Raw genomic sequence first — 25,037 nt, 5'->3', positions numbered from 1 at the left:
TGTCCCCACCCAAATCTCATCCTGTAACTCAATAATTCCCACGTGTTGTGGGAGGGACCACCGGGGGAGATAATTGAATCATGGGGGCAGGTCTTTCCTGTGCTGTTCTCGTGATAGTGAATAAGTCTCATGAGATCTGATTTATTTATTTTTATTTTTTATTTTTTGAGATGGAGTCTCGCTCTGTCACCCAGGCTGGAGTGCAGTGGCACAATCTTGGCTCACTGCAACTTCCGCCTCCTGGGTTCAAGTGATTCTCCTGCCTCAGCCTATGAGTAGCTGGGATTACAGGCATGTGCCACCATGCCCGGCTGATTTTTTGTATTTTAGTAGAGATGGGGTTTTGCCGTGTTGTCCAGGGTGGTCTCAAACTCCTGAGCTCAGGCAGTCTGCCTGCCTCAGCCTCCCAAAGTACTGAGATTACGGGTGTGAGCCACCGTACCTCGTCCTGATGGTTTTAAAAATGGGAGTTCCCTGCACAACCTCTTGCTTTTTGCCTGCTGCCATCTACGTAAGATGTGACTTGCTCCTCCTTGCCTTCCACCATGATTATGAGGCCTCCCCAGCCATGTGGAACTGTAAGTCCAATAAACTTCTTTCTTTTGTAAATTTCCCAGTCTCAGGTTTGTCTTGATCAGCAGTGTGAAAACAGACTAATATAGTGCGCTCCCTCCCTGTCTCTCTCACACACACAAATATCTTACTGTACTATATTCATCTATTTTCAGATCACAGTTGGCTATGGGTAACTGAAACCTTGGAAAGTAAAATCATGAACAATGGGGTACATACTACATTGTATGTACAATGGAGTTGATGTAGAAGTGTGTAAAAGTACATACTACAGCTAAACTACACAGTCTGTCTAGTTAGGTTAGCTGCAGAATTTAGCTGATTCTGAAATTTGCAGAGCAAAAGCTGAAGAACCAAGATCAATTCTTGTGTTTTGTTTTTTTTTTCAACCTCTGCTGCAGAAGAGTGAGAGGAAATTCACTTCAAAGTTGGAAGTCATTGTTCCATGGTTGTGACACATACAACAGAAGACTACACATGGCCAGTGGCCTTTGTTATGATTATAACTCGGAAATTGATCATGAAATCCCTACTTCTGTTTTGTGAAAGCCAATTTATTTTTATTTTTATTTTTATTTTTTTTTTGGCAGAGTCTCACTCTGTTGCCCAGGCTGGAGTGCAGTGGCGTGATCTCAGTGGCGTGATCTCGGCTCACTGCTACTTCCATCTCCTGGGTTCAAGTGATTCTCCTGCCTCAGCCTCTTGAGTAGCTGGGATTACAGGTGACTGCCACCACACCCAGCTAATTTTTGTAGAGACAGAGTTTCACCATATTGGCCAGGCTGGTCTCAAACTCCTGACCTCAAGTGATCCGCCTGCATTGGCCTCCCAAAGTGCTGGGATTACAGGTGTGAACCACCGCACCTGGCCCTAATGATTGATTTTAAGTGAGATGTCAAACCTTGTTAAAGCAGTTATTTACTGTACCTAAACATGTTTACATGTTCTAAATACTGCCGTTACTCGGTGAACAAATTCATAATCTGTACCCTTATCATTATCTTAGTTAATGCATCACTGTGTGTGTGTGTATACATACATATACATACATATTAATGCATACTTTTGCTAATAATGTTTTCACTTTAATAGATGTTAGTTGACGTTTGAGCTCTCCTACAGTCTCCTACCAGATAGTGAGGGATCACTTAAAAGCTATTTTAAAAAAATACAAATAAGAAATGATCTTTCACATACATTCTCATTTGACCCTCACAAGCCTGTGAGGTAGGCAGCATGGATATTCTTCTCATTTAACAAACAAGGAAAGTGAGTCTCAGAGCAGTTAACTGATCTGGTGCCCCAGGTTCTACAATGAGCAAATACCTTGTATTAATATCAGTCTTTGACCTAAAAATTGAGCACCCAACTTCCCCTCATACTTGCCCTACCTACTTCACAGGAATAATGAAGGTAAAATGAATTCTAGGCTAGAAAAATACTTTGAGAGAAACATCACTGCGATTATACTTAGAAAGTATAATTTTCCATGATATTATGGCTCACTCCCCTTCTCATCCCAACTTGTGCGTGAACCCCAGATTTTATATTGCCTTTGTTCTGTGCTCAACTAAGGCGGGGAATAGTGTGATTCTGTTTAAAGTTATATAAGTTACAATTGGGGTAACCGCTATCATTAAGCAAATTGAAAACAGCACAGAAAGGCCAATGTGCAACTAGGCTTCACTAAAGCACAGAGTGAAGCAAGGAAAGATGATCAGATAGGGCATGATAGCCTAGAAGGAAAACGTGGTGTCAGATTTCTGACTGGCACACAGAGTTACCTAAGGCACAGTGGTGGCAAAGAAGAGTTATTTGTTCCACATTATATAAACAAGAACAGAAGATTCATGGGAACCCATGCAGAAGCATCTTGTGTCACACAGATCTCTCCAGCTGCCTACAGGAAATATAAACAACAGTGCCCTCTTCATTTTAAAGAATGGCTGTACTCGTTTTTTAAGCTACACCAAGGATTACCTCCATGCTAAACTTCATTGGCAAAAATACAACCAGCACCATAATTCCTCATCAGACAAACAGAATATCTTTTAAGGTAATGAATTAGATGGCTGTGTTTTGGGTTTTTTTTTTCCCCCACTTTGGATTCTTTTCTTTAAGACTCAAAACAATTTACATTGAGTATTTATAGATGATTCTAAGTGTGTTTATAATAAAGTGTGGTAGGTGAATGTAACAGATTAAAAGAATTCTGTAGCATCTATCTAGAAAAGATTATATAATATACAAACTGTTCAAGTTATACAAAACCATTTTTTAGTGTCTTTTCCACTGAGAAGAATCCTATCTGGCACACTTCACCTGAGGTCGTTCATATTTATCTTTCATTTCTGTCAATTCTAGGGGAAGCAGTTCTATTTCTGGATTTTCTGGGATAGCAACTCCTAAGTCATGCTTTAAAAAAACCAAAGCAGTATTAGGTTTCTCTGGTTCTTTTCTAAGGCTACCAGCACCTTCGTTCAGCACCCCAGAGCCCTAAGCACCTCCAGAATTGCTTGATCTTGGAGTTAGCAGTATTCTAATGGGCCATAGTGACAGCTGCAGTGGCATAGCTGGCACTGAGACCTTGACTGGTGGCGGGCTTGGAGATGCACGACTTAAGCCAAAAGCTAAATTTTTAAGAGTTCTATTGTTGCGTAGAAGTGAAGCTATCCCCATTTGTGAAATTTTTAATAAGTAGCAGGAGATACTTTGCGTAAAAGGTGCAAGACTTTAAGTTTATGTGTTAGAAAGTCTGGGTGGGGTTGAGAGGTGGGGAGAAAAACAGAACTAGTTCTCACTTGGGCAAGAATTAGATCACTTTGCAGCACCCATGTGCTAATACGCGACATAGGCAGAGATGATTGTGTTGTTTTTCAGTTTTGCTGTTACACATACACATGTATGTACATGCTATGGATGACTCTCTCTAAATCAAAGGTTTTTCAAACCTCGAAGTTTTGGAACCTAGTTATTCATTGTTCTGATTGGAGGAAAATGCCTTCTTTTTTAAAAAATAGGGCATCACTCTATTGCCCAGGCTGGGGTGCAGTGGCATGATCTCAGCTCACTGCAGCCTAACCTCCCTGGGCTCAAGTGATTTTCTCATCTCAGACTCCTGAGTAGCTGGGATTACAGGCAATATGCCACCATGCCTGTTTTTTGTAGAGACGGGGTTTCACTGTGTTGGCCCAGGCTGGTCTCGAAGTCCTGGGCACCAGCATTCTGCCCACCTTGGCCTTCCAAAGTGTGATTATAGGCGTGAGCCACTGTGTCTGGCCAGAAAATGCTTTTTAAGGAAGCTAGACCTAAGTAACTTTTGCAGAAGTAACCTCGGGCCCAGGAGTTCAACGTTATGGTGCTTGTGTGTTCTAATCTATCTTTTCTCCTTTCAAATTGTGCTTCAAATCACTTTGCCTTGAAATATATAAGAAAACCACAGTGGCCTTGCTGTTCCAAGCAAACCTGGCCATCTATTCTTTGTCTTCTACAATCTCAACCAAGTTACCATATTAAGATGAATATGTAATTTTGTTTTGTTTTGCTTTTTCTGGCAGCATGTTTATAATTTTGTCTTAAAAATCATACTCTGCTCCATTGTTTTCTTTCTGTCTTAGTACATGATTCCTCAACCCAATCTGAGAAGATTTTTTTCTCACTCTCTGATACATAATCTGTATATTTTTCCCTGGTCAAGAATGGCTGTGCTGTATATCTTGCACAAGAGCTGAAGTGACTTTGATATTTTTATTATTTTAATTTTTATTTTTTGAGATAGGCTGTCACTCTGTTATCCAGGCTGGAGTGCAGTGGCACAGTCACAGCTGACTGCAGCCTCAACCTCCTGGGCTCAAGCATTCCTCCCACCCCAGCCTCCCAAGTAGTTGGGACTGTAGGCATGCACAACCAGGCCCAGCTAATTTTTTATTTTTGCAGAGACAGGTCTCACTATGTTGCCCACACTGGTCTTAAAACTCCTGGACTCAAGTGATCCTCCCACCTTGGCTTCTCAAAGCGCTGGGGTTACAGGCATGAGCCACCATGTGTGGCCCGGCTAGACTTTCAGGGTTACAGTGAGCTATGACCATGCCATAGCACTCCAGCATGGGTGACAGAGCAAGAGCCTGTCTCAAAAAAAAAAAAAACAAAACAAAACAACAACAACAAAAAAACACAAAAAGGCAAATAAATAAAAATAAATAAAAATAAAGGAGACCTAATCCTAGCGCTTTGGGAGGCTATAGTGGGAGGATCAGTTGAGCCCAGGAGTTCGAGACCAGCCTGGGCAACATAGCGAGACCCCCATCTCTACATAAAATAAAAAAACTAGTCAGTCATAGTGGCATATACCTGTGGTCCTAGTTACTCAGGAGGCTGAGGCAGGAGGATTGCTTGAGCCCAGAAGGTTGAGGCTGCTGCTGCACTCTAGCCTGGGAATAGAGGGATACCCTGTGCTCCCCTCCCCCCAAATAAGGGTACAAATCAGCATTTTCTAAAGCAATAAATGATATCGTAAATAATTATTTAGTTATCTGTTTAAAATTTTGTTAAAAAATAAGTATATTGTTAATTAAGTACATCATATATTTTAGTGTTTATATTCTTACGTAATGTAGCATGTTTGCATTTCTTGTTGATATTTTCTGTTCATTTTGTTTCTTTTCTTTAGTTTCACGCTATGGATACATTGTATAGACACAGCTATGATTTGAGCAGTGCCATTAGTGTCTTAGTACCACTCGGAGGACCTGTTTTATGCAGAGATGAAATGGAGGAATGGTCAGCCTCTGAAGCTAGCTTATTTGAAGAGGCACTGGAAAAATATGGCAAAGACTTCAATGATATACGGCAAGATTTTGTAAGTAGAAAATTATGAGTAAAATAAAATGTTGAGGTGGGAATATTCTGTTTTAGAAATCTGGTAAACCTTACAGTATTCATTTAGTAAGTTTGTGAGTTAATAATTTTTATCTGCTCAAAGTAAAATGAAGGCTAGTCTTGTAAAGGGAGAAACTGATAATTGTTTGGAGGAGTAGTTGTAGTAAGACCCACACTATCAGGCCGGGTACGGTGGCTCACGTCTGTAATCCCAGGACTTTGGGAGGCCAAGGTGGATGAATCACAAGGTCAGGAGTTCGAGACCAGCCTGGCCAATATGGTGAAACCCCATCTCTACTCAAAATATAAAAAATTCGCTGGGCGTGGTGGCACGCGCCTGTAGCCCGAGCTACGCAAGAGGCTGAGAAAGGAGAATCTCTTGAACCCGGAGGTGGAGGTTTCAGTGAGCCGAGATGGCACCACTGCACTGCAGCCTGGGCAACAGAGCAAGACTTGGTGTCAAAAACAAAACAAAACAAAAAAACCCCTACACTATCAGGAAGTCCTGTGTTCTTGGTGTAAACCTTGGCAATATTAATTTATCCTGTTTACCTCTCTCTGAGTTCCAAGTTAAAATCTGGTCAGCTTTTCTCACCATTTGCGCCAAACAGTCTGATCTCTGCTTTTAGACTAGTTGCTCTGCTTTAAGCTTTCTGTATTTTTCTAGTTGTCTTACTAACTGTTGAGCCGGAATTTGATCTGGACCCTTAATGAAATGACCTCTGCTAAGCACAGTAGGAGAATTTGTTTTATGGGCTTTTGATCTTTGATTCTTCTTAATGATGTAGAGGAGTGGTCCCCAACCTTTTTGGCACCAAGGACCAGTTTTGTGGAAGACAGTTTTTCTATGGACTGGGGGTGGAAGGAGGTTTCAGGATGATTCAGGTGCATTACATTTATTGTGCACTTCATTTCTATTATGATTACATTGTCATATATAATAATTATACGACTCACCATAATGGAGAATCATTGAGACCTCTGAGCTTGTTTTTCTGCAACTAGACAGTCCCGTGTGGGGGTAATGGGAGATAGTGACAGATCATTAGGCATTAGATTCTCATAAGAAGTACGCTACCTAGATCCCTCGCATGCACAGTTCACAATAGGGTTCATGCTCCTGTGAGAATCTAATGCCGCTGCTGATCTGACGGGGCAGAGCTTAGGGGGCAATGGGAGTAATGGGGAGTGGCTATACATACAGACGAAGCTTCGCTCGCTTGTCCACTCAACTCCTGCTGTGCAGCCCAGTTCCTAACCAGTCCATGACCTGGGGGTTGGGGACCCCTGAGTATCCTATGTATATTTTTTATTATTAAAAAATTTTTTTCCTCAGCTTTACTGAGGTATAATTGACAAGTAGAAAATACATATTTTCAAGGTATACAATATGATGATTTGATATACACATACATTGTGAAATGATTACCACAATTAACACATTCATCATCTCACTTACTTACCCCATGCAGTGGGGTAAATACCAGGTCATCTTGTCTAACTATAGTATGTACTTTGTTTTGTCTTTGTGTTTATGGACTTACTGTCTTTAGTTAAACTTATAGTTCCTTTGAAATGGTGAAATTTCCATTTGAGATTTTCATAAATAGCTTTCTATGAAGTCATCCTTTATTTTAAATTATGAAAATAGAATCTTTATAGACCATTACATATTTGATGTGAGCCAATAGCCTGCCTTTTATGTTGCTGCATCTTTACTGAATTGTTTGACACAAAGTTATTACTTACCAATATGGGCTGATAAATTAAATCCCAGACATAGTAATTAAAACTGTTAGTGTCACTGATAATTTGTTCTTCTGGCAAAACTTCACTCATACTTAAATTGTTACATGCCATGATTTAAATTTGTAGGATGTGCAGCTGAAAATTTAAAGTGCATTGGTATTTAGCTTCAGATGGTCAGAATAACAATAGAGCAATGTTATTAATATAAGTTATTAAAATAATAGAGCTACAACTACATAGAAATTGCAAAGAATGAAACCTAACAAATCAAATCTACACTGTGAGGCTCAATGAAAATTCAAAAAAGATAAATAAAACCTGCAGATCTGATAGAGGAGTAGGAGTTGAGAAACACTAAAGTGAAAATACTTTTCCCTGCACCAAATGTAATACCTCATTCTGTGCTCTGGTGGTATTTACTGAGTACCTGTAACATGCCAGGCTTGCAAAAAGGCACTAGGCATGCAACAAAAATTGAATGTGGTCCTTACTTCAAGGAATTAGTTCATAGTTAAAATCAAGAGATTGAAATATACACCCAAGTAAAATATAATTAATTACTTCTGTCAGTACATGAACAAGTGTATAGGAATATTAAAAAGGATTCATTGTGCCAAAGTGGAAGAGGCTTCATGGAGTTAACTGGCATTTTAGCTGGGTCTCTAATAGGTAAAAAGAGAAAAGAGCAGATAGCAAGGTAAAACACTGAGGTGTGAAACTTACAGCACTCCTAGGCACTTAACACAGGACTAGAAGATAACTCTGTGAACTGTAGGTTAGTGCAATATACTTGGACATAGAGGCTGGCATCGGTATCAGATAAAATTAACTATGAAAATGAGTATAACAGTAATAATACTGTTAGATGATTTTTTTGTTGCCTTTATGGTCTAACAAAATTACAGATTTGTAGCATGGTATATATTAGTTTTTCTTTTGTTTTACCCTACCTTGTTTCAATAGAGAGCTTATTGAAACATTAAGTACTAGGGAAGATGAAGAAATAGACATCAGATTGGGCCTCCAAGATTGTGACTTTGAAAGTCACACTTCAGAATGGGCCAGCTAAGGATACTGCCATCCCTGCTGTGATTAGAAACCTAACTGCTGAAGTAGGAAGCTTAACACTCTACCTGTGGCTCCAACGTGCTGTCTCTCCCTTGAACCCCACCAGCAGGGTGCCTTTAGTACGAAATCCATCTCTCTTGCCAGTGCATCTATGATGCAACCTAAATTATACCCAGAATCTTAGATGCAAGGGAGTCTGGGAAATGTGGATTTTAACCCTGCAGACTGCCCCTTAGGTCATGGTTGTTGAAGGGCTAGTCCATATTAGATTTGCTGTATTTTGGAGACTGGAATTGGCTGCTTGTGTCAAACCCTTAAAATAAACAGGATAGAATGTCAGAGTGTTAATGCTCAAAGGGTTTTGTGTTTTTTGTGGTAGTTGTTGTTTTTAAATTATCATCCCCTCTTTCCCTCCATACTTATAAAAGTAATTTATAAACCTAGTAGAAAATAAAATGCAAATAATGTTATTTCCTATAATGCCATCACAGGTACATGATGTTGTTGGGGCAATGTATTTCTTATGACATGAAGTTTTAAGAAGTGTCCTTTTAGAAACTGTCAGGTAGTGTATGCAACAAAAAGTCTCCTGGGCCTCCTCTGCTTAAATACTAGACCTTTACCTGAGCACTGAGCAACTGTGTCATAATGGTGAGTTTTTTAAAGTGGTTTCATCCCACTACCCAAAAGTGATCATTGATTATTTTCTGCTTCCAGTGTCCTAGTTTTCCTAAGTGAATGAATATATTATTGTGTGTTTGTACATTTAAGAACAAATTGTGTAGAAGGCACATATTTGGGTATAGATATTTTTATATTTAGTGGTTAGTGATAGCTTTATTCCGAAGCTTAATTTTTTAACTTATTTCAAAATTTATACACAGTAAAATTCACTCCTTTACAGTTTTTTACAGTTAAAGTTCTGTGAGTTTTTATAAATGCATACTCCCATAATCATCACCACAGGCTGGGTGTGGTGGGTCACACCTGAAATCTCAGCACTTTGGGAGTCCGAGGCAGGAGGATCACTTGAGCCCAGGAGTTTAAGACCAGCCTGGGCAACATAGTAGACTCTGCCTCTTAAAAAAAAAAAAAAAAAAAAGAACAGTCTGGGCATGGTGGCTCATGCCTGTAATCCCAACACTTTGGGAGGCCGAGGCGGGCCGATCACTTGAGGTCATGAGTTCAATACCAGCCTGGCCAACATGGTGAAACCCTGTCTCTACTAAAAATACAAAACAATTAGCTGGGCATGGTAGTGCAGGCCTGTAATGCTAGTTACTCGATAGACTGAGGCAGGAGAATCGCTGGAACCCAGGAAGTGAAGGTTGCAGTGAGCTGAGATCACGCCACTGCACTCCAGCCTGGGTGACGGAGCAAGACTTCATCTCAAAAAAAAGAAAAAGGGGGGGGGGGGGGCTGGGCATTGTGGCTCACACTTGTAATCCAAGCACTTAGGGTGGCTGAGGTGGGCAGATCACTTGAGGCCAGGAGTTTGAGACCAGGCTGGCCAATATGGTGAAACCCCATCTCTACAAAAAAAAAAAAAAAAAAAATACAAAAATTAGCTGGGCCTGGTGGCACATGCCTATAATCCCAGCTACTCAGGAGGCTGAGGCATGAGAATTGCTTGAACCCAGGAGGCAGAGGTTGCAGTGAGCTGAGATCGCGCCACTGCATTCTAGCCTGGGTATTAGAATGAGACTCTGTCTCCACAAACAAACAAAACTCATCACCACAATCAAGACACAATACAGTTCCATCAACTCTCCCGTCAAGTCTCCCCTTTTATAGTCAACAGTACCCTAGCCCTAATCCTGGCAACCACTGATTAATGCTCCATCCCTATAGTTTTGCCTTTTTCTGAACACTGTGTAAGTAGAATCGTTTAGTAGTATGTAACTTTTTAATTTTGGTTTCTTTTACTTAACATAATGCATCTGGTATTCATCAGTGTTGCTGCATATATCAATCGTTCATTTTCACTGCCTAGTAGTACTATTCCATTGTGTGAATGTACCACAATCAGTTTATTCATTCACCTGTTGAAGGGAATTTGAATTGTTTCTGATTTTTGATGATTATGGATAAAGTTGCTATAAACATTTTGCATGCTAGTTTTAGTGAACTTAAGTTTTTGTTTCTCTTGGGAAATATGAGCTGTGGGGTTGCTGGGTCTTACATGATAACTATATGTTTAACTTTATAAGAAACTACCTTTGTTAGCTTTATAACATATCAGTGTAGCCAGACTGAACCACATTTTCCAGAATTCCCTTCCCGGTATGTTGCCCTTTAGGGTGGGCCATGAGAAATTCTACTGCAGGATTTGGAGAGCAGAAATGAAGCACCAGCCATTTTTGTAGCTCATATGTGTTCTCATTTATCTGCTTCTCCAGTTTGTTGGCATGAGGCAATGTTGGGACTGCAGTTGCTCTATTTTCCCTAGGATCCCCCTTCTTCATCTCTGACTCCAGGGCAAGGTGTGTGTTTGTGTGTTTAGCACCATGAAGAAAGCCTTAGTTTCTGCAGAACATGCATACCATCAGGGTCAAAGGCAGTCGCTACTGGCAAGGGTTTTTCCCATCCTTGTAGGCTCCAGCTCATGCTGTCATATTTTGCTAGTTTGAATGCAAATTGATACAGCCACTTGGGAAAACAGTTCGCTTATCAGTCAGGTTTCAGTTAGAAAAACAGGACCACTAAAACAGGTGTGGCATGATCATAGCTCACTGCAGCCTCAAACTCCTGGGCCCAGGTGATCCTCCTGGCTTCAGCCTTGCACATAACTGGGACTACAGGCATGTTGTGCCACCATGTCTGGCTAACTTTCTTTTAATTATTATTTTTTGTATAGATGCGGTCTCTCCATGCTGCCCAGGCTGGTCTCCAACTCCTGGGCTCAAATGATCCTCTTGCCTTGACCTCCCAAGTTGCTGGGCTTATAGGCGTGAGCCACTGCACCTGACACATTATTGTCATTTTAAAAAAAGCCATTATAATAGGTTTGTAGTAGCATTTCATTTCGGTTTTAATTTGCATTTTCCCTGAAGACTAATGATAAGCCTCTTTTCATGTGTTTCATTGCCCATCATATGTCAATGTGAAATGTTTTTCAAAATCTTCTGCCTATTTTAAAAGTGGGCTTTTTTTGTTTGTTGATTTTGAGAGTTTGTTATGTATTTTGCATTCGAGTGTTTTTTTTTTTTTTTTTGTAACATTCTCTCCTAATCTGCAGCTTTTATATATCCACCTTGTACTCTGCAGCCTTGTGAATCTCTTGCAGTAGTTATAGTCGGTTTTTTTGGTAGATTCTTTGGGACTTTCTACATAGACAGTCATGCTGTCTGTTCATAAAGGGCAGTTTTTGTTTTTATTTCCCATCTGAATGCCTTTTATTTTTATTTATTTATTTATTTTTGCCTTATTGCACTGGCTAGTGTTTCCAATACAGTGTTCAAAAGAAGTGATAAGAGCAACATCCTTTTCTTGTTCCTGTTCTTAGGGGAAATTCATTCATTTTTTTACTATTACATGTGAGATCAACTGTAATTTGTTTTGTTTTTGTATGTATCTTTTAATGACGAGCAAGTTCCTCTCTATTCTTATTTTTTGAGAGTTTCTTAAAAAGTCATGAATGATGTTGAATTTTGTAAGATGTGTTTTATGCATCAATTGTGATTATGGAATGTTTATCTCTTTGTCTTTTGATATGGTGAATAACATTGATTAATTTATGATTGTTGAAAACAACCAGTGTACCTGGCTATCAATTCCACTTGGTCATGAGGTTTGTTTTAATACAGTGCTGAATTTGATTTCCCAGTATTTTGTTAAGGATGTTTGCATCTGTGTTTTTGAAATTTATCTTTTTAAATTGACAAACTAAGACTTAATATACATTTATTGTGTGGAACATGTTGTTTTGAATCTATGTTAATGATTAATACAGATCTTTTGATTTCCTTGTAATATTTTTGGTTTTATTTCAGGCTAATGATGGCTACTTAGAATGAGTTGGGAAGTATTCTCTTTTCTGTTTTCTGGAACTGTTTGTGTAGACTTATTCCTTACATGTTTGGTTGAGTTCACTAGTGAAGTCATCTCTTTTTGGAAGGTTTTAAAACTGTGAAGTCATTTTGTTTAATAGATACAGGTCTTTTATTGTTACCTCTTTCTTCTTGAGTGAGTTTGGTAGTTTGTCTTCCAAAGGATTTGTCCCTTTTATCTTAAGTTGTCTAGTTTACTATTATAAAGATGTTTATAATAGGAGTTTAGAATATTCTCATGTTATCCTTTTATGGTCTGTAGCATGGATCTGTATTTACATCTACTCTCTCGTTCCTGATACCGATAATTTGTGTCTTTTTTTTTTTTTTCTTTTTTCTTGATCAGTCTGGCTAGGAGTTTGTCAGTGTTGTTGAACTTTGCAAAAAAAAAAAAAAAATCCAGCTTTTGGTTTGATTGGCTTTGCTCTATTTTCTGTTTCATTGATTTCTGCTTGTGTCTTTATTACTTCTTTCCTTTACATTGCTTTGGACTTAATTGCTTTTTTTTTTTTTTCCTAGTATCTTCTTATGATTGAAGCTTAGGGCTACAGATGTGGTAACACACCCTGTAGTCCCAGCTACTTGGGAGCTTGGGAAACTGAAGCGAGAGGATCACTTGAGCCCGGGATTTTGAGGCTGCAGCATGCTATGACCATGCCTGTGAATGAATAGCTGCTGCACTCCAGCCTGGGCAGCATAGCATTACACTATCTCAGTTAACCAACCAAACAAAAAGATTGAAGCATGCATCATTTATTTGAAACCTTTCTTACAATATAAGCACTTAATGGCAGTACAACGATGAATTCAGCTTTGCTTGAAAAACTCTTGCTATTACTTAAAACATATTTCATTTTTTATATAATTCACTTTTATCCTTTTCTTTTTCAGTACTGTAAAGCTGTCTCTTTATCTGATGTACCTAGTTTCTGATGAAAAGTTCCTATGATGTCATGTTTCTTTTTCTTTGTTTTCAAAATTTTCTGTCTACTTTTGGTTTTTAGCATTTTTACTTCCACAGTGTGACTGAGTGTGTTGTTCTTTGTAATTATTCTATTTGTAATTCTCTGAGCATTCTAGAGCTGTTTTTTTGTTTTCCGTTAATTTTGAGTAATTCTTAGCCATTTTCTTTTTAAACATTTTTCTCTTTTTTTAATTTTTAGTTTTTGCAGGTTCATAGTAGGTGTATATAATTATGGGGTACATGAAATTTTTTAATTTTAATTTTTTTTTTTTTGGAGACAGAGTCTCTCTCTGTCACCAGGCTGGAGTGCAGTGGCGCAATCTTGGCTCACTGCAGCCTCCACCTGCGAGGTTCAAGTGATTCTTCTGCCTCATCCTCCTGAGTAGCTGGGACTACAGGCACACGCCACCAACCCCAGCTAATTTTTGTATTTTTATTTTATTTATTTATTTATTTATTTATTTATTTATTGAGACAAAGTCTCACTCTGTTGCCCAAGCTAGAGTGCAGGGGCGCGATCTCTGCTCACTGCAGCCTCCACCTCTCAGGTTCAAGTGATTTTCCTGCCTCAGCCTCCCAAGTAGCTGGGACTGCAGGCACACACCACCATGCCCAGCTAATGTTTTTATTTTTAGTAGAGATGGGGTTTCACTATGTTGGCCAGGCTGGTCTTGAACTCCTGCCCTCAAGCAGTCCGCCCGCCTCGGCCTCCCAAAGTGCTGAGATTACAGGTGCATGCCACCAGCCCCAGCTAATTTTTGTATTTTTAGTAGAGACGGGGTTTCACCATGTTGGCCAGGATGGGCTCGATCTCCTGACCTTGTGATCTGCCTGCCTCAGCCTCCCAAAGTGCTAGGATTACAGGCGTGAGCCACCACACCCCGGCCTATGAAATACTTTGATACAGGCATGCAATATGTAATAATCACCTCTTAGAACATCGTACACACACACACACACATCCCCCCCCAAAACTTAATAATTAGAAAACTGCATTTTAACTTCATTCCCCCTTTTAACTTTTTGTTGATTCTGTGTCTTATTGTACTATGTTTTGGAAAGTTGTAGTTATTTTTTTTTATTGGTTCATCATTTAGGCTTTGTGCTTAAGACAAGTGCAGTTTACATACCACAATTACAGTGTTATAATACTCGATGTGTTCTTCTGTGTACTTACTATTACCAGCAGGTTTTGTACCTTCAGATGATTTCCTCTTGCTCACCAACATCTATTTTTTTCTGATTAAAGAACTCCCTTTAGCACTTCTTATTGGACAGGTCTAGTGTTGATGAAATCCTTCAGCTTTTGTTTGTCAGGAGGTCTTTATTTCTCCATCACGTTTGAAGGACATTTTCACTGGATATACTATTCTTGGGTAAAGGTCTTTTCCTTCAGCACTTTAAATATGTCGTGCCACTCTCTTCTGGCCTGTAAGGTTTCCATTGAGAAGTCTGCTGCCAAACATATTGGAGCTCCGTTATAAGTTATTTGTTTTTGCTCTCTTGTTGCTTTTGAGGTTCTTTCTTTATCTTTGACCTTTGGGAGTTTGATTATAACCTTATTGAATATTGATGTTAATATTTTTCTCCAGGTTTGGGAAATTCCCTAATATTATCCCTTTGAATAATCTTCCTGCCCCTCTTTCTCTACCTCTTCTTTAAGGCCAATAACTCTTAGATTTGCTCTTTCAAGGCTATTTTCTAGATCCTGTAGGCAGGCTTCGTTGTTTTTATTCTTTGCTTTTTTCTCTCCACTGACTGGGCATTTTCAAATAGCCTGTCTTCAGGCTCAATAATTCTTCCTTCTGCTTAATTAGTTCCACTATTAAGTGACTCTGATGCATTTTTTCAGCATGTAAATTGCATTTTCAACTCTAGAATTTCTACTTCAATCTCTTTGTTAAATTTGTCTGACAGAATTCTGAATTCCTTCTGTCTGTTATCTTGAATTTCTTTGAGTTTCCTCAAAACAGCTATCTTGAATTCTTTTTTTTAATTATTTTTTTTTTTTTTTGAGACAGAGTCTTGTTCCGTCACCCAGGCTGGAGTGCAATGGCGTGATATCGGCTCACTGCAACGTCCACCTCCCGGGTTCAAGCAATTCTCGTGCCTCAGCCTCCCAAGTAGCTGCAATTACAGACATGCATCACTATGCCTGGCTAATTTTTTAGTATTTTTAGTAGATACAGGGTTTCGCCACGTTGGCCAGGCTAGTCTCGAACTCCTGGCCTTATGTGATCCTCCTGCCACAGCCTCCCAAATCGCTGGGATTACAGGCATGAGCCACTTTGCCCAGCCAGCTATTTTGAATTCTCTGTCTGAAAGGTCACATGTCTCTGTTTATCCAGCATTGGTCCCTCCTGACTTACTTTGTTTGGTGAGGTCATGTTTTCCTGGATGATGCTTGTAGATGTTCGTTAGTGTCTGAGCATTGAAGAGTTAGGTATTTATTGTAGTCTTCACAGTCTGGGCTTGTGTCCGTCCTTCTTGAAAAGGCTTTCTAAAGGACTTGGGCCTCAAGCCCAATATCTCTGTGGTTTTTGCAGACTCAAAGTACTCCCTTGGTAGTCTCGGATTAGATCTGGAATTCTCTGGATTACCAGACAGACTCTTGTTCTTTTCCCTTTCTCTTAAAGAAACAGTGTCTCTCCCTCTCCCTCTTCTTCTCCCTCTCCCTCTTCCCCTCCCGCTCCCTCCTTCTCTCCCCCCGTCCCTTGAGCTACCTGGAACTGGGGTGTGGTGACACAAGCACTCTTGTGGCTACCACCACTGGGGCTGTGCTGGGTCATGCCTGCCGTAACTGCTCACTTGCTACCACCTATGCTCACTCAAGGCCCTAGGGCTCCACAATCAGCAGGTGGCAAAGTGAGACAGGTTTGTGTCCTTCCCTTCAGGGTAGTGAGTTCCTCCAGGCCCCGGTGAGTCCAGAGATGCTGTCTGAGAACCAGGGATTAGAGTCAAAAACCTTAGAAATTTGCCTGATGTTCTATTCTGCTGTGACTAAGCTGAGACTCAAACCACAATATAAAATCCTTCCTGCTTTTCCTTCCCCTTTCCACAGGCAGAGGGGCCTCCCTGTGGACACCAACATCCAGCCACTATTGGGGGTGGGGGTAGTTCTGCCAGGCCACCTCCAATGTACACTTAAAGCCCACGGGCTCTTCATTTTAGTCAGCTGGTGGGGAATGCTGTCCGGCCTGGGATCACCCTTCAGGGCACTGGGCTCCCCTCTGGCCCAAGGCAGGTCCAGAAATTCTGTTCAGGAGCTGAGGCCTGAACCTGGGGACCCCAAAAGCCTGCTTATTCCTCTACCCCACTGTGGCTGAGCAGTAACTAAGGTGCAAAACAACAACATCCCTTTACTTTTCCATCTTCTTAAACAGAAGAAGCCTTTCACCATAGCCACCTATAGCTGGGAATGTGCTGGGTCACACCTGTAGTCAGCACATCTCAGAGCCCAAGGCCCATGGTGTACTACCCAGGCATTGCTGCTGGTTACTCGGGGCCCGTGGGCTCTTTAGTCAGCAGCTGATGAATCTTGCAGGGACTGGGTCCTTCCTTTAAGGCAGAAGGTTCTGTTTTGTCCAGATGGTGTCTAGAAATGTGTATAGGAGCTAGGGCCTGGAATGGGGGCCTCACGACTCTGCCTGGTGCCCTATCCTGCTGTGGCTGAGCAGGTATCCAAGATGCAAGACAAAGTCCTCTTTACTCTTCACTTTCCATCCCTTAAGCAGAAGGAAGGAGACATTTTTGCCCCTGAGCTGTACTGCCTAGGTTTGGGGGAGGGGTGGTGCAATCACTCCTTTAGCCACCCTGGGTGTCTCCCTAGGTCACGTGCCACCCGAAGTCCTCTGGCTCTGAGTCCAGCCCAGCACTAGGAGTTGTTTAGGAGTTGAAGTCCTTGTGTACCTAGGCTGTCTTCTAAGTTTACGTAGGTCCTCAGAGCACTTCAGCCCATGGTCACGAGGCTTGTTGAGAAACTCAAGTTCCAACCGATAGGATAGGTGATTATTACCCTCTGGCTAGGTCTGGTACAGATTCTCCCTCCCTACACAGGTACTGGCTGACCCCAGCATGGATTTATTCTCTGCTGTCACAGGGCAGCACTAAGTTCAATGTAAAGTCCCCTGGTCACTGCGATGTTCTTCCCCCATATGCGCAGACTCTGGCACTGCAAGGCCTCTGCCAGGGGATGGGAGAGGGGTGGCATCAGCGATTCAAGACTAGACTGTCTCTCCTGTCCTCCTCAATGCTTCTTTCAAGGATTTGCAGAGACCAAATGACACACAGTCATAGCTGCCATCTTTGGAAGCTGAAATAACTCAGGCTAGAGCAGTTTAAATGCCGTTTCTAAAATAGTGCTGCAGCCCCACCTGTAGCTTGAGAACTTTCCCAAGTAAGTCATGAAGTGTTATCAGGGCTGGTCACGGTGGCTCATCTGTGATCCTAGGACTTTGGGAGGCTGAGGTGGAAGGATTGCATGAACCTAGTTATTCAAGACCAGCCTGGGCAACATAGGGAGACCCCAACTCTACAAAAAATAAAAAAGAATTAGCCGGGCATGGTGTCACACCTATAGTCCCAGCTGAGGAAGCTGAGGCAGGAGGATCACTAGAGCCTGGGAGGTTGAGACTGCAGTGAGCTGTGATCATGCCACTGCACTGCAGCCTGGGTGACCCTGTCTCTTAAATAAAAAGAGAAAGAAATGTTATCAGTTATGATGTTTATAATTTTTAGTAAAATGTATAAACGGAATGAGAAATGGAATGTGTTGTATTCACATTTCATATTGAATATGACTTGTTTGGGGTACCGTTTGCTAAGGATTAATTTTAAATTTCTCAAATATTCTAGAATGAATCTTCCATGTGGATATTTGCTTCATTATTTTAAAGAAGTGGTTTTTAAGGGTCAGGTGTGATGGCTCGCATCTGTAATCTCAGCACTTTGGGAGGCCGAGGCGGGCAGATCACCTGAGGTTAGGAGTTCGAGACCAGCCTAACCAACGTGGTGAAACCTTGTCTCTACTAAAAATACGAAAAATTAGCTGGGCATGGTGGCGTGTGCTTCTAATCCCAGCTGCTTGGGAGGCTAGGCAGAAGAATTGCCTGAACCCAGGAAGCGGAGGTTGCTGTGAGCTGACATCGCGCCACTGCACTTTAGCCTGGGCAACAAAGTGACAGTCTATCTCAAAAAAAAAAAAAAAAAAAAAAAAAAAAAAGTGGTTTTTAAGGAAAGCACTTTCTATAGTAGCTTATTTTCATCTCATTTTATTATATGTTAACATAGATGATACGTTGATTTTTTTTCAGCTTCCTTGGAAATCATTGACTAGCATCATTGAATATTATTACATGTGGAAAACTACTGACAGATATGTGCAACAGGTAATTTTTTTCATATTGCTACCAATATGGTTGCATTTAAGTGAACTTTCTGTTTATTTTTTAATATTTTTTAGCGATGTACTAATTTTAAATTTGTTTACCTTACTTTTTCCAGACTACTTTAAACTACATGATTTCATATCTTTAGGATATTATTTAAGATTTTAATCTTAATATTTCCTTGACCTTTGCATGAATTATGATAAATATTTTGGAGAGATACCACTAGAGAGGCATTATTTTCCTTGCATTTGACTGATCCTTCATCTCTTTGTAGTCATGGCATTGATCAAAGATGTGATGCTAACACAAACCTCTTGAACAAGTTATTTTTATGAAGAATTGAGAATTTAGACCAATGTCATCAGCCATATAACTTGATATGTTTTTAAAGATATTCTGAAACCTCTTTACATGACATTTGTGTGGCTATACCCCCGAAATCTTTGACCTTAAATGTAGTAGTCTTACTAGTATGGTGTTTTCTTACTGTACATAAGCTTTTTCTTAAATTTAATTTTTGAGTCCTTCTCAAATATCCTAAATTCAGGTAACTCTCAATTACTTATTTTTTGAATAATGTTACCTCTGGGGAAAGGCACATTTTCCCGAAATGACATCAGTCACTACTTATGTTATATTTGTATAGGCACATATTAGAACTGATAAAAATACAGACATTATTTTTCCTATATATGTAGGTTATACAGTGGCAAGTATTAGATGCTATGAAAAAACATTTTATGAATCACTTTTTAAAATATCATAGTGAGCTGGGTGTGGTGGTGTGCACCTATATTCCCAGCATTTTGGGAGGCCAAGGCAGGAGGATCGCTCAGCCCAGGAGTTCATGTCCAGCCTGGGCAACATAACAAGACCCTGTCTCTAAAAATAAATAAAAATTGAAAACAAAAAGTACCATGGTGAATTGCTGAGGTCACAAATAGTGAATAGATACTCATGGCTTGTTGAAAAATTTCCAGTGTCAATATTAATATAATTCAAAAAGTGCTTATTATAAACAACTTAGGTATAGATCAAGACCATGCAGTCTGGAAACCTATATTATTAAAAAAGAGTCTCTAAAGATGGAGATGATGGTATCAAGGATGGTTGAAAAGTAGATAATATTCTTTCCAAAAACTTCAACCCTGTTCTAGAAGTTTCAAGTTGTCCCCCTAAGTATTTCTGTTTTCTCCTCATTGGGAAAATAGAAGATAGCCTTATATTCTGGTTTGTCTTATTTTTGGACATCAACCATATGTTATTTTACTTCTCTATTTGCCTGCATTATCATGTTGGTCAGTGTCTGGATTTGATTATATAATCTCCTTCCCATTCCTTTCCCTACATATGGCTCCTAATTGGTTCCAGTAGAATATTATGTGAATTCAGCTGAGGTTTAAAGTTTAATGCATATCTCCCAACATTTGAGAATAAGTGCTTATTTAGTTCTACTTAGAATAGCCACAGTCACTCCTCTTGCCTGGATTTTGGAAACAAATAATCTCTGAATATTTTTCTAAAAGCAGAGAGAGAGAGAGAGTGAGAGTGTGTGTGTGTGTTTTCTTCTAGAAAGGCAAATAAGTAATAAAGTAGAAACTAAATTTGAAAAGTAAAAATGGTTACTTTTTAAAGATCCTGTTTATTCACTCATAGAGGAATGGAAAATGGAGTTGCTCATTGCTTTATTGTTTTAAACCTATGCCTAAAATGGTATTAATACTTAAAGTTGTGTACCACAGAATCTAGTGACTTTTCTTAGACATTATTGCAGTTTAAGAATATGCATATGAAAGAAAAGCTTATCTTAAAATCGTAATTTTTGAATTACACTTTAATACGTATTTTCTTGTGAATTTTTAAGACAATGAACAGTAGTAATAATTAGGCATTGCATGTAAAATGTTTTATTCATCTTTTGAATTAGAAACGTCTGAAAGCAGCAGAAGCTGAGAGTAAACTGAAACAAGTATATATCCCAACTTAGTAAGTAATTGAAATCTTTTAAAATATTTGTTATGGTCTTAATTTTATCATTGCAGAATATGTCATTTTGTTCAGTTTCAGCAAAATTTGAACTTTTGTGTATCTTTCTTCTTCTACAAAGCATGAGACTTACTATTATACCACTGCAATAAAAAGGAGCCAGTGAGAGAAACCTCAAATAGACTAAGCTAAAGACTAGAGGAAGAAATGTACTATGTACTATACTTTTATCAAATCAAAGCTGCAGGGAAAGTGTCAGAAAACCTATGAAATGCTGTATTATTTGAAGCAAATGTGTTTCAGAAAGCTAGCAGCTTTTCAAACTATAGATGTTGTTTGGGTAATGCATACTGCTCTTTGGAGGTTTGTTGTTTATTTGGTTGAGGATTTTACATTGTTTTCTTGGTTCTAATGGCAATTAGAACCATATTTGTTAAATGTGTGATAAGTAATGGAGAGGTTTTGATTATTTTGTCTAGTGTTCTATCGTTATTATCCTTTGAATTCAGAAATCATTGTCATCTCAAAATGAATGCCAATTTTTTTTTTTTTCCATTTGCTTTGTTTTAAATGAGGCTGAGCATGGTAGCTCACGCCTATAATCCCAGCACTTTGGGGAACCTCGTTTCTGCAAAAAATTTAAAAGAAACATAAGGTACTATATCCTTTTGTTGAGATTTTCAGAGTTTGCTTATTCATTTGTTCAGGAAGAATTGGTTTATTAAGCACCACGTGTATATTGTTCTATCCTAGATTCTTTTAGGATTAAAATGAAATTTATTGCACAGTTCTGTGTGCTGCTCCAAGCCTTTTCTCCCTCTTCAACCTATTTACAGTTGTTTAATAACTAGCCTTTTGTTTCTGGAATTTTGATATTTTGTATAATACGTGTTTTTATATACATATAGGAGGCCTCATAGACAATGAGTTCTGATCTTTCATATTAATCTTTTACCACAAGACAGATAACTCTGGTTTAATTTTAAGAACATGTAATTTTTACAGAGTCTGTAATTTTTATTAAGAACTGTAATAGCCCATCTGCAGAGTGTTTTCTAATTCCTTCTAAATTATATGTTTTATATGATGAATTTATAAAAGAGCCACTTCTCAAATAAAATACTGTTGCAACTCATGTGTCTTAGATTTTCAAAAGCAAGCATACCAGCTTTCTTATACTTCAAAGTGCTGCCACCATGAAATAATACATTTAACTAGTTTTGACCAAGTAACCCAGATAATTGTTTCCATTTGGCTTTACGTTGACTTTGGAGTCAATGTAATCTAAGTCAGGGATCAACAAACTATAGTCACAAGCCAAATCTGACCTACTGCTTGTTTTGTGAATAAAATTTTGCTTGATTTTTGTTTTTGTTTTGTGAGATGAGGTCTTGCTCTGTCACCGTGGTTTAACTGCAATGGTGCAGTCATGGCTCACTGCAGCCTCAACCTCCTGGGCTCAAGTGATCCTCCCACCTCAGCCCCCCAGGTAGCTGGGACTATAGGCGCGCACCACCACACCCAACTAATTTATTTTTTATAGAGACAGTGTCTCCCTATGTTACCCAGGAGTTCTCATGAACAGTGGAAGTTGATTTTAAACAATGAAGAGTCATGGTCAGATTAGCACTTTAAGATCACCTGCTATATGTTGGGAAATGGTTTGAGAAAGAGGACTAAGAGTAGATGCAGAGGGACCAGTTATGAAGTTCTTGGAGAGGAAAGATAACACTAGCTTGACCTAGAGTAGTAGCTCTGGAAATGGCGTGATATTTGGAGGTGACTGACTTTTATGGCGGGCGGGGGTGTCAAGTGTGAATCCTAGGTTTCTGGCACAGTGAAGTGGGTTGTCATGCTATTTGTTAAGCTCAGAAACTGTGGCAGAGAATCAGGTTAGGTCATTTTGAGTTTATCAGAAAAGAGTTGTTCAATATGCTGTCACCAAATACTGGATGTATTGGTCTTAAACTCAGTGTGGGAAGGTCTGGACTAGAGATACATATTTGAGCTTCATCAGCATACAATAATTATATTTGAAGCCACAGATGAGATTTCTGAGGGATAGCAATAAGAAAAGGGCCTTGACTTAGCCTTGAATAAATCCAGTATTTATAGATCAGATAGAATATGATAGCTAAAAAAGGATAGCTAGGTGAATATGGTATCACAGAAGCTAAGAGAGGAGTATGTTTCAGGGACGGGGAGAGAGATTTAACAGTGTTGGATGCTGGTGGGAAATAGTCAAGGAATTTAATAACGTGGAGATCATTGGTGATCTTATTGGCATGGTGAGCACTGCTGCATATGAGCCAAGGAGGTACAAGCAGATGAGAGAGGGAGTGTACAGTGTTCTCTAGAGGGCAGGAGGGCTGGAATCTGGAGCACTGATGAGGAGAGTGAGGGAAGGTTTGAGCGTTAGATAAAAGGAAGGGCAATTTCATATAATGTGTCTTTTAAAACATTAAAAATGTTTGCTTACAGTCACAGATTGTCACAATGACATCAATCATTTGTCCCCTGGGAATTAGTCTATAGGTACCTGGTTTTGCAGAACATATTTTATGTGATTCACATGTCTATATGCAATCTTGTCACACTTGTTTTCCTTTTGTGATTATTATCATTTAGACAAGTGATGTATTCAATCAAATAACGTTCTAGATTCAGTTGAGCAATGAACTTTGCTCTCATTCTTTTTTAAGGCAGCTCAACTGTACATTTGTATTAGCTCTTTTTCAACACACATATTTAGCCCTGGGTTAAATATCAGAAATTTTCATATTTCTGGTAAACCTCTGGCCAGTCATTTGACCCCAAGGGGAAATCAGTTCTATCTGTATATAGTAGATTTTTAAAACAAGGAATATTGTATATTATTCAAAATGCTGGTCATTCTAAATCACCACTTTTCACTTAGTATAGTGTCAGCTGAAAACCGTAAGAAGAGAAACACCTTCCATCTGATTTAAAATATGTTTTAGGGCCAGGTGCAGTGGCTCATGCCTGTAATCCCAGCACCTTGGGAGGCTGAGGCAAGAAGACTGCTTGAAGCCACGAGTTTGCGATCAGTCTGCACAAAATGCACCTCGCCTCTACAAAAAAATTTAAAAATTATCCAGACATGGAGGCAAATGCCTGTGGGCCCAGTTACTTGGGAGGCTGAGGTAGGAGGATTGCTTGAACCTGGGGGTTTGATGCTGCAGTGAGTTGTGATCATGCCACTGCACTCTAGTCTGGGCAACAGAGTGAGACCCTGTCTCTAAAAAAATTAAGTAGATAGATAATAAATAATACATTTTTATAATTATTTTATAACCAGGCATGGTGGCGTGTGACTGTAGTCCCAGCTACTCGGGAGGCTGAGGTGGGAGGATCACCTGAGCCTGAGAGGTTGAGGCTGCAATGGGCCATGGTCATGCCACTGCACTCCAGCCTGGGTGACCCTGCCTCAAAAAAAAAAAAAAAAAAATTAAAGGCCAGGCATGGTGGCTCACACCTGTTGAGAAGTTGAGGTGGAATGATCCCTTGAGCCCAGGAATTCAAGACCAGCCTGGGTAACATAGAGTCCCTGTATCTATCAAAAAAAAAAAAAAAAAAAGTAAATAAAGAGCCAGGCATGGTGGCACACACCTGCAGTCCCAGCTACTTGAGAGGCTGAGGTGGGAGTATCACCTGAGCCCAGGAGGTCAAGACTGCAGTGAGTGGTGATCACACCACTACACACCAGCCTGGGTGACAGAGTGAGACCCTCTCTCAAAAAAAAGAAAAATGTCTTTTAAAAACCAATTTGTTGGCTGGGCACAGTGACTTATGCCTGTAATCCCAGCACTTTGGGAGGCCGAGGTGGGTGGATCACCTGAGCTCAGGAATTTGAGACAAGCCTGGCCAACATGGTGAAACCCTGTCTCTACTAAAAATACAAAAATTAGCTGGGTATGGTGGCGGGAACCTGTAATCCCAGCTACTTGGGAGGCTGAGGCAGGAGAATCACTTGAACCTGCTGGGGGGCAGAGGTTGCAATGAGCTGAGATCACGCCACTGCACTCCAGCCTGGGCGAAAGAGTGAAAATCCATCTCAAAAAAAATAAATAGGCTGGGCATGGTGGTTCACGCTTGTAATCCCAGCACTTTGGGAGGCTGAGGTGGGCAGATCACCTGAGGCCAGGAGTTCGAGACCAGCCTGGCCAACATGGTGAAACCCCCGTCTCTACTAAAAATGTAAAAATTAGGCAGGCGTGGTGGCAGGTGCCTGTAATCCCAGTTCCTCAGGAGGCTGAGGCAGGAGAATTGCTTGAACCTGGGACGTGGAGGTTGCAGTGAGCCAAGATCGTGCCATTGCACTCCAGCCTGGGTGACAAGAGCGAGACTTTGTCTCAAAAA

At 40.0% G+C, this 25,037-nt stretch overlaps 1 protein-coding gene across 8 annotated transcripts in view; it reads left to right on the top strand.

The window, feature by feature from the left end:
* Nucleotides 1-25,037, top strand: part of MTA3 (metastasis associated 1 family member 3) — a 262,022-nt gene that overhangs the window by 182,276 nt on the left and 54,709 nt on the right. For all 8 annotated transcript variants that reach the window (XR_008676815.2, XR_008676814.2, XM_055377786.2 and 5 more), the window contains 3 exons: nucleotides 5,243-5,431; nucleotides 18,594-18,668; nucleotides 20,599-20,657. Coding sequence is in view for 6 of the 8 variants with exons in the window: in XM_055377786.2 (XP_055233761.1) it covers nucleotides 5,243-5,431; nucleotides 18,594-18,668; nucleotides 20,599-20,657 (323 nt within the window). In the remaining 2 variants the exon portion in view is untranslated. The remainder of the gene's footprint in view (nucleotides 1-5,242; nucleotides 5,432-18,593; nucleotides 18,669-20,598; nucleotides 20,658-25,037) is intronic.

This window comes from Gorilla gorilla, chromosome 12 (assembly GCF_029281585.2).
Source record: "Gorilla gorilla gorilla isolate KB3781 chromosome 12, NHGRI_mGorGor1-v2.1_pri, whole genome shotgun sequence".
NCBI lineage: Eukaryota > Metazoa > Chordata > Mammalia > Primates > Hominidae > Gorilla > Gorilla gorilla.
Note: the sequence above shows the minus strand (reverse complement) of the source record. Positions and strands in the feature narration are given on the sequence as shown.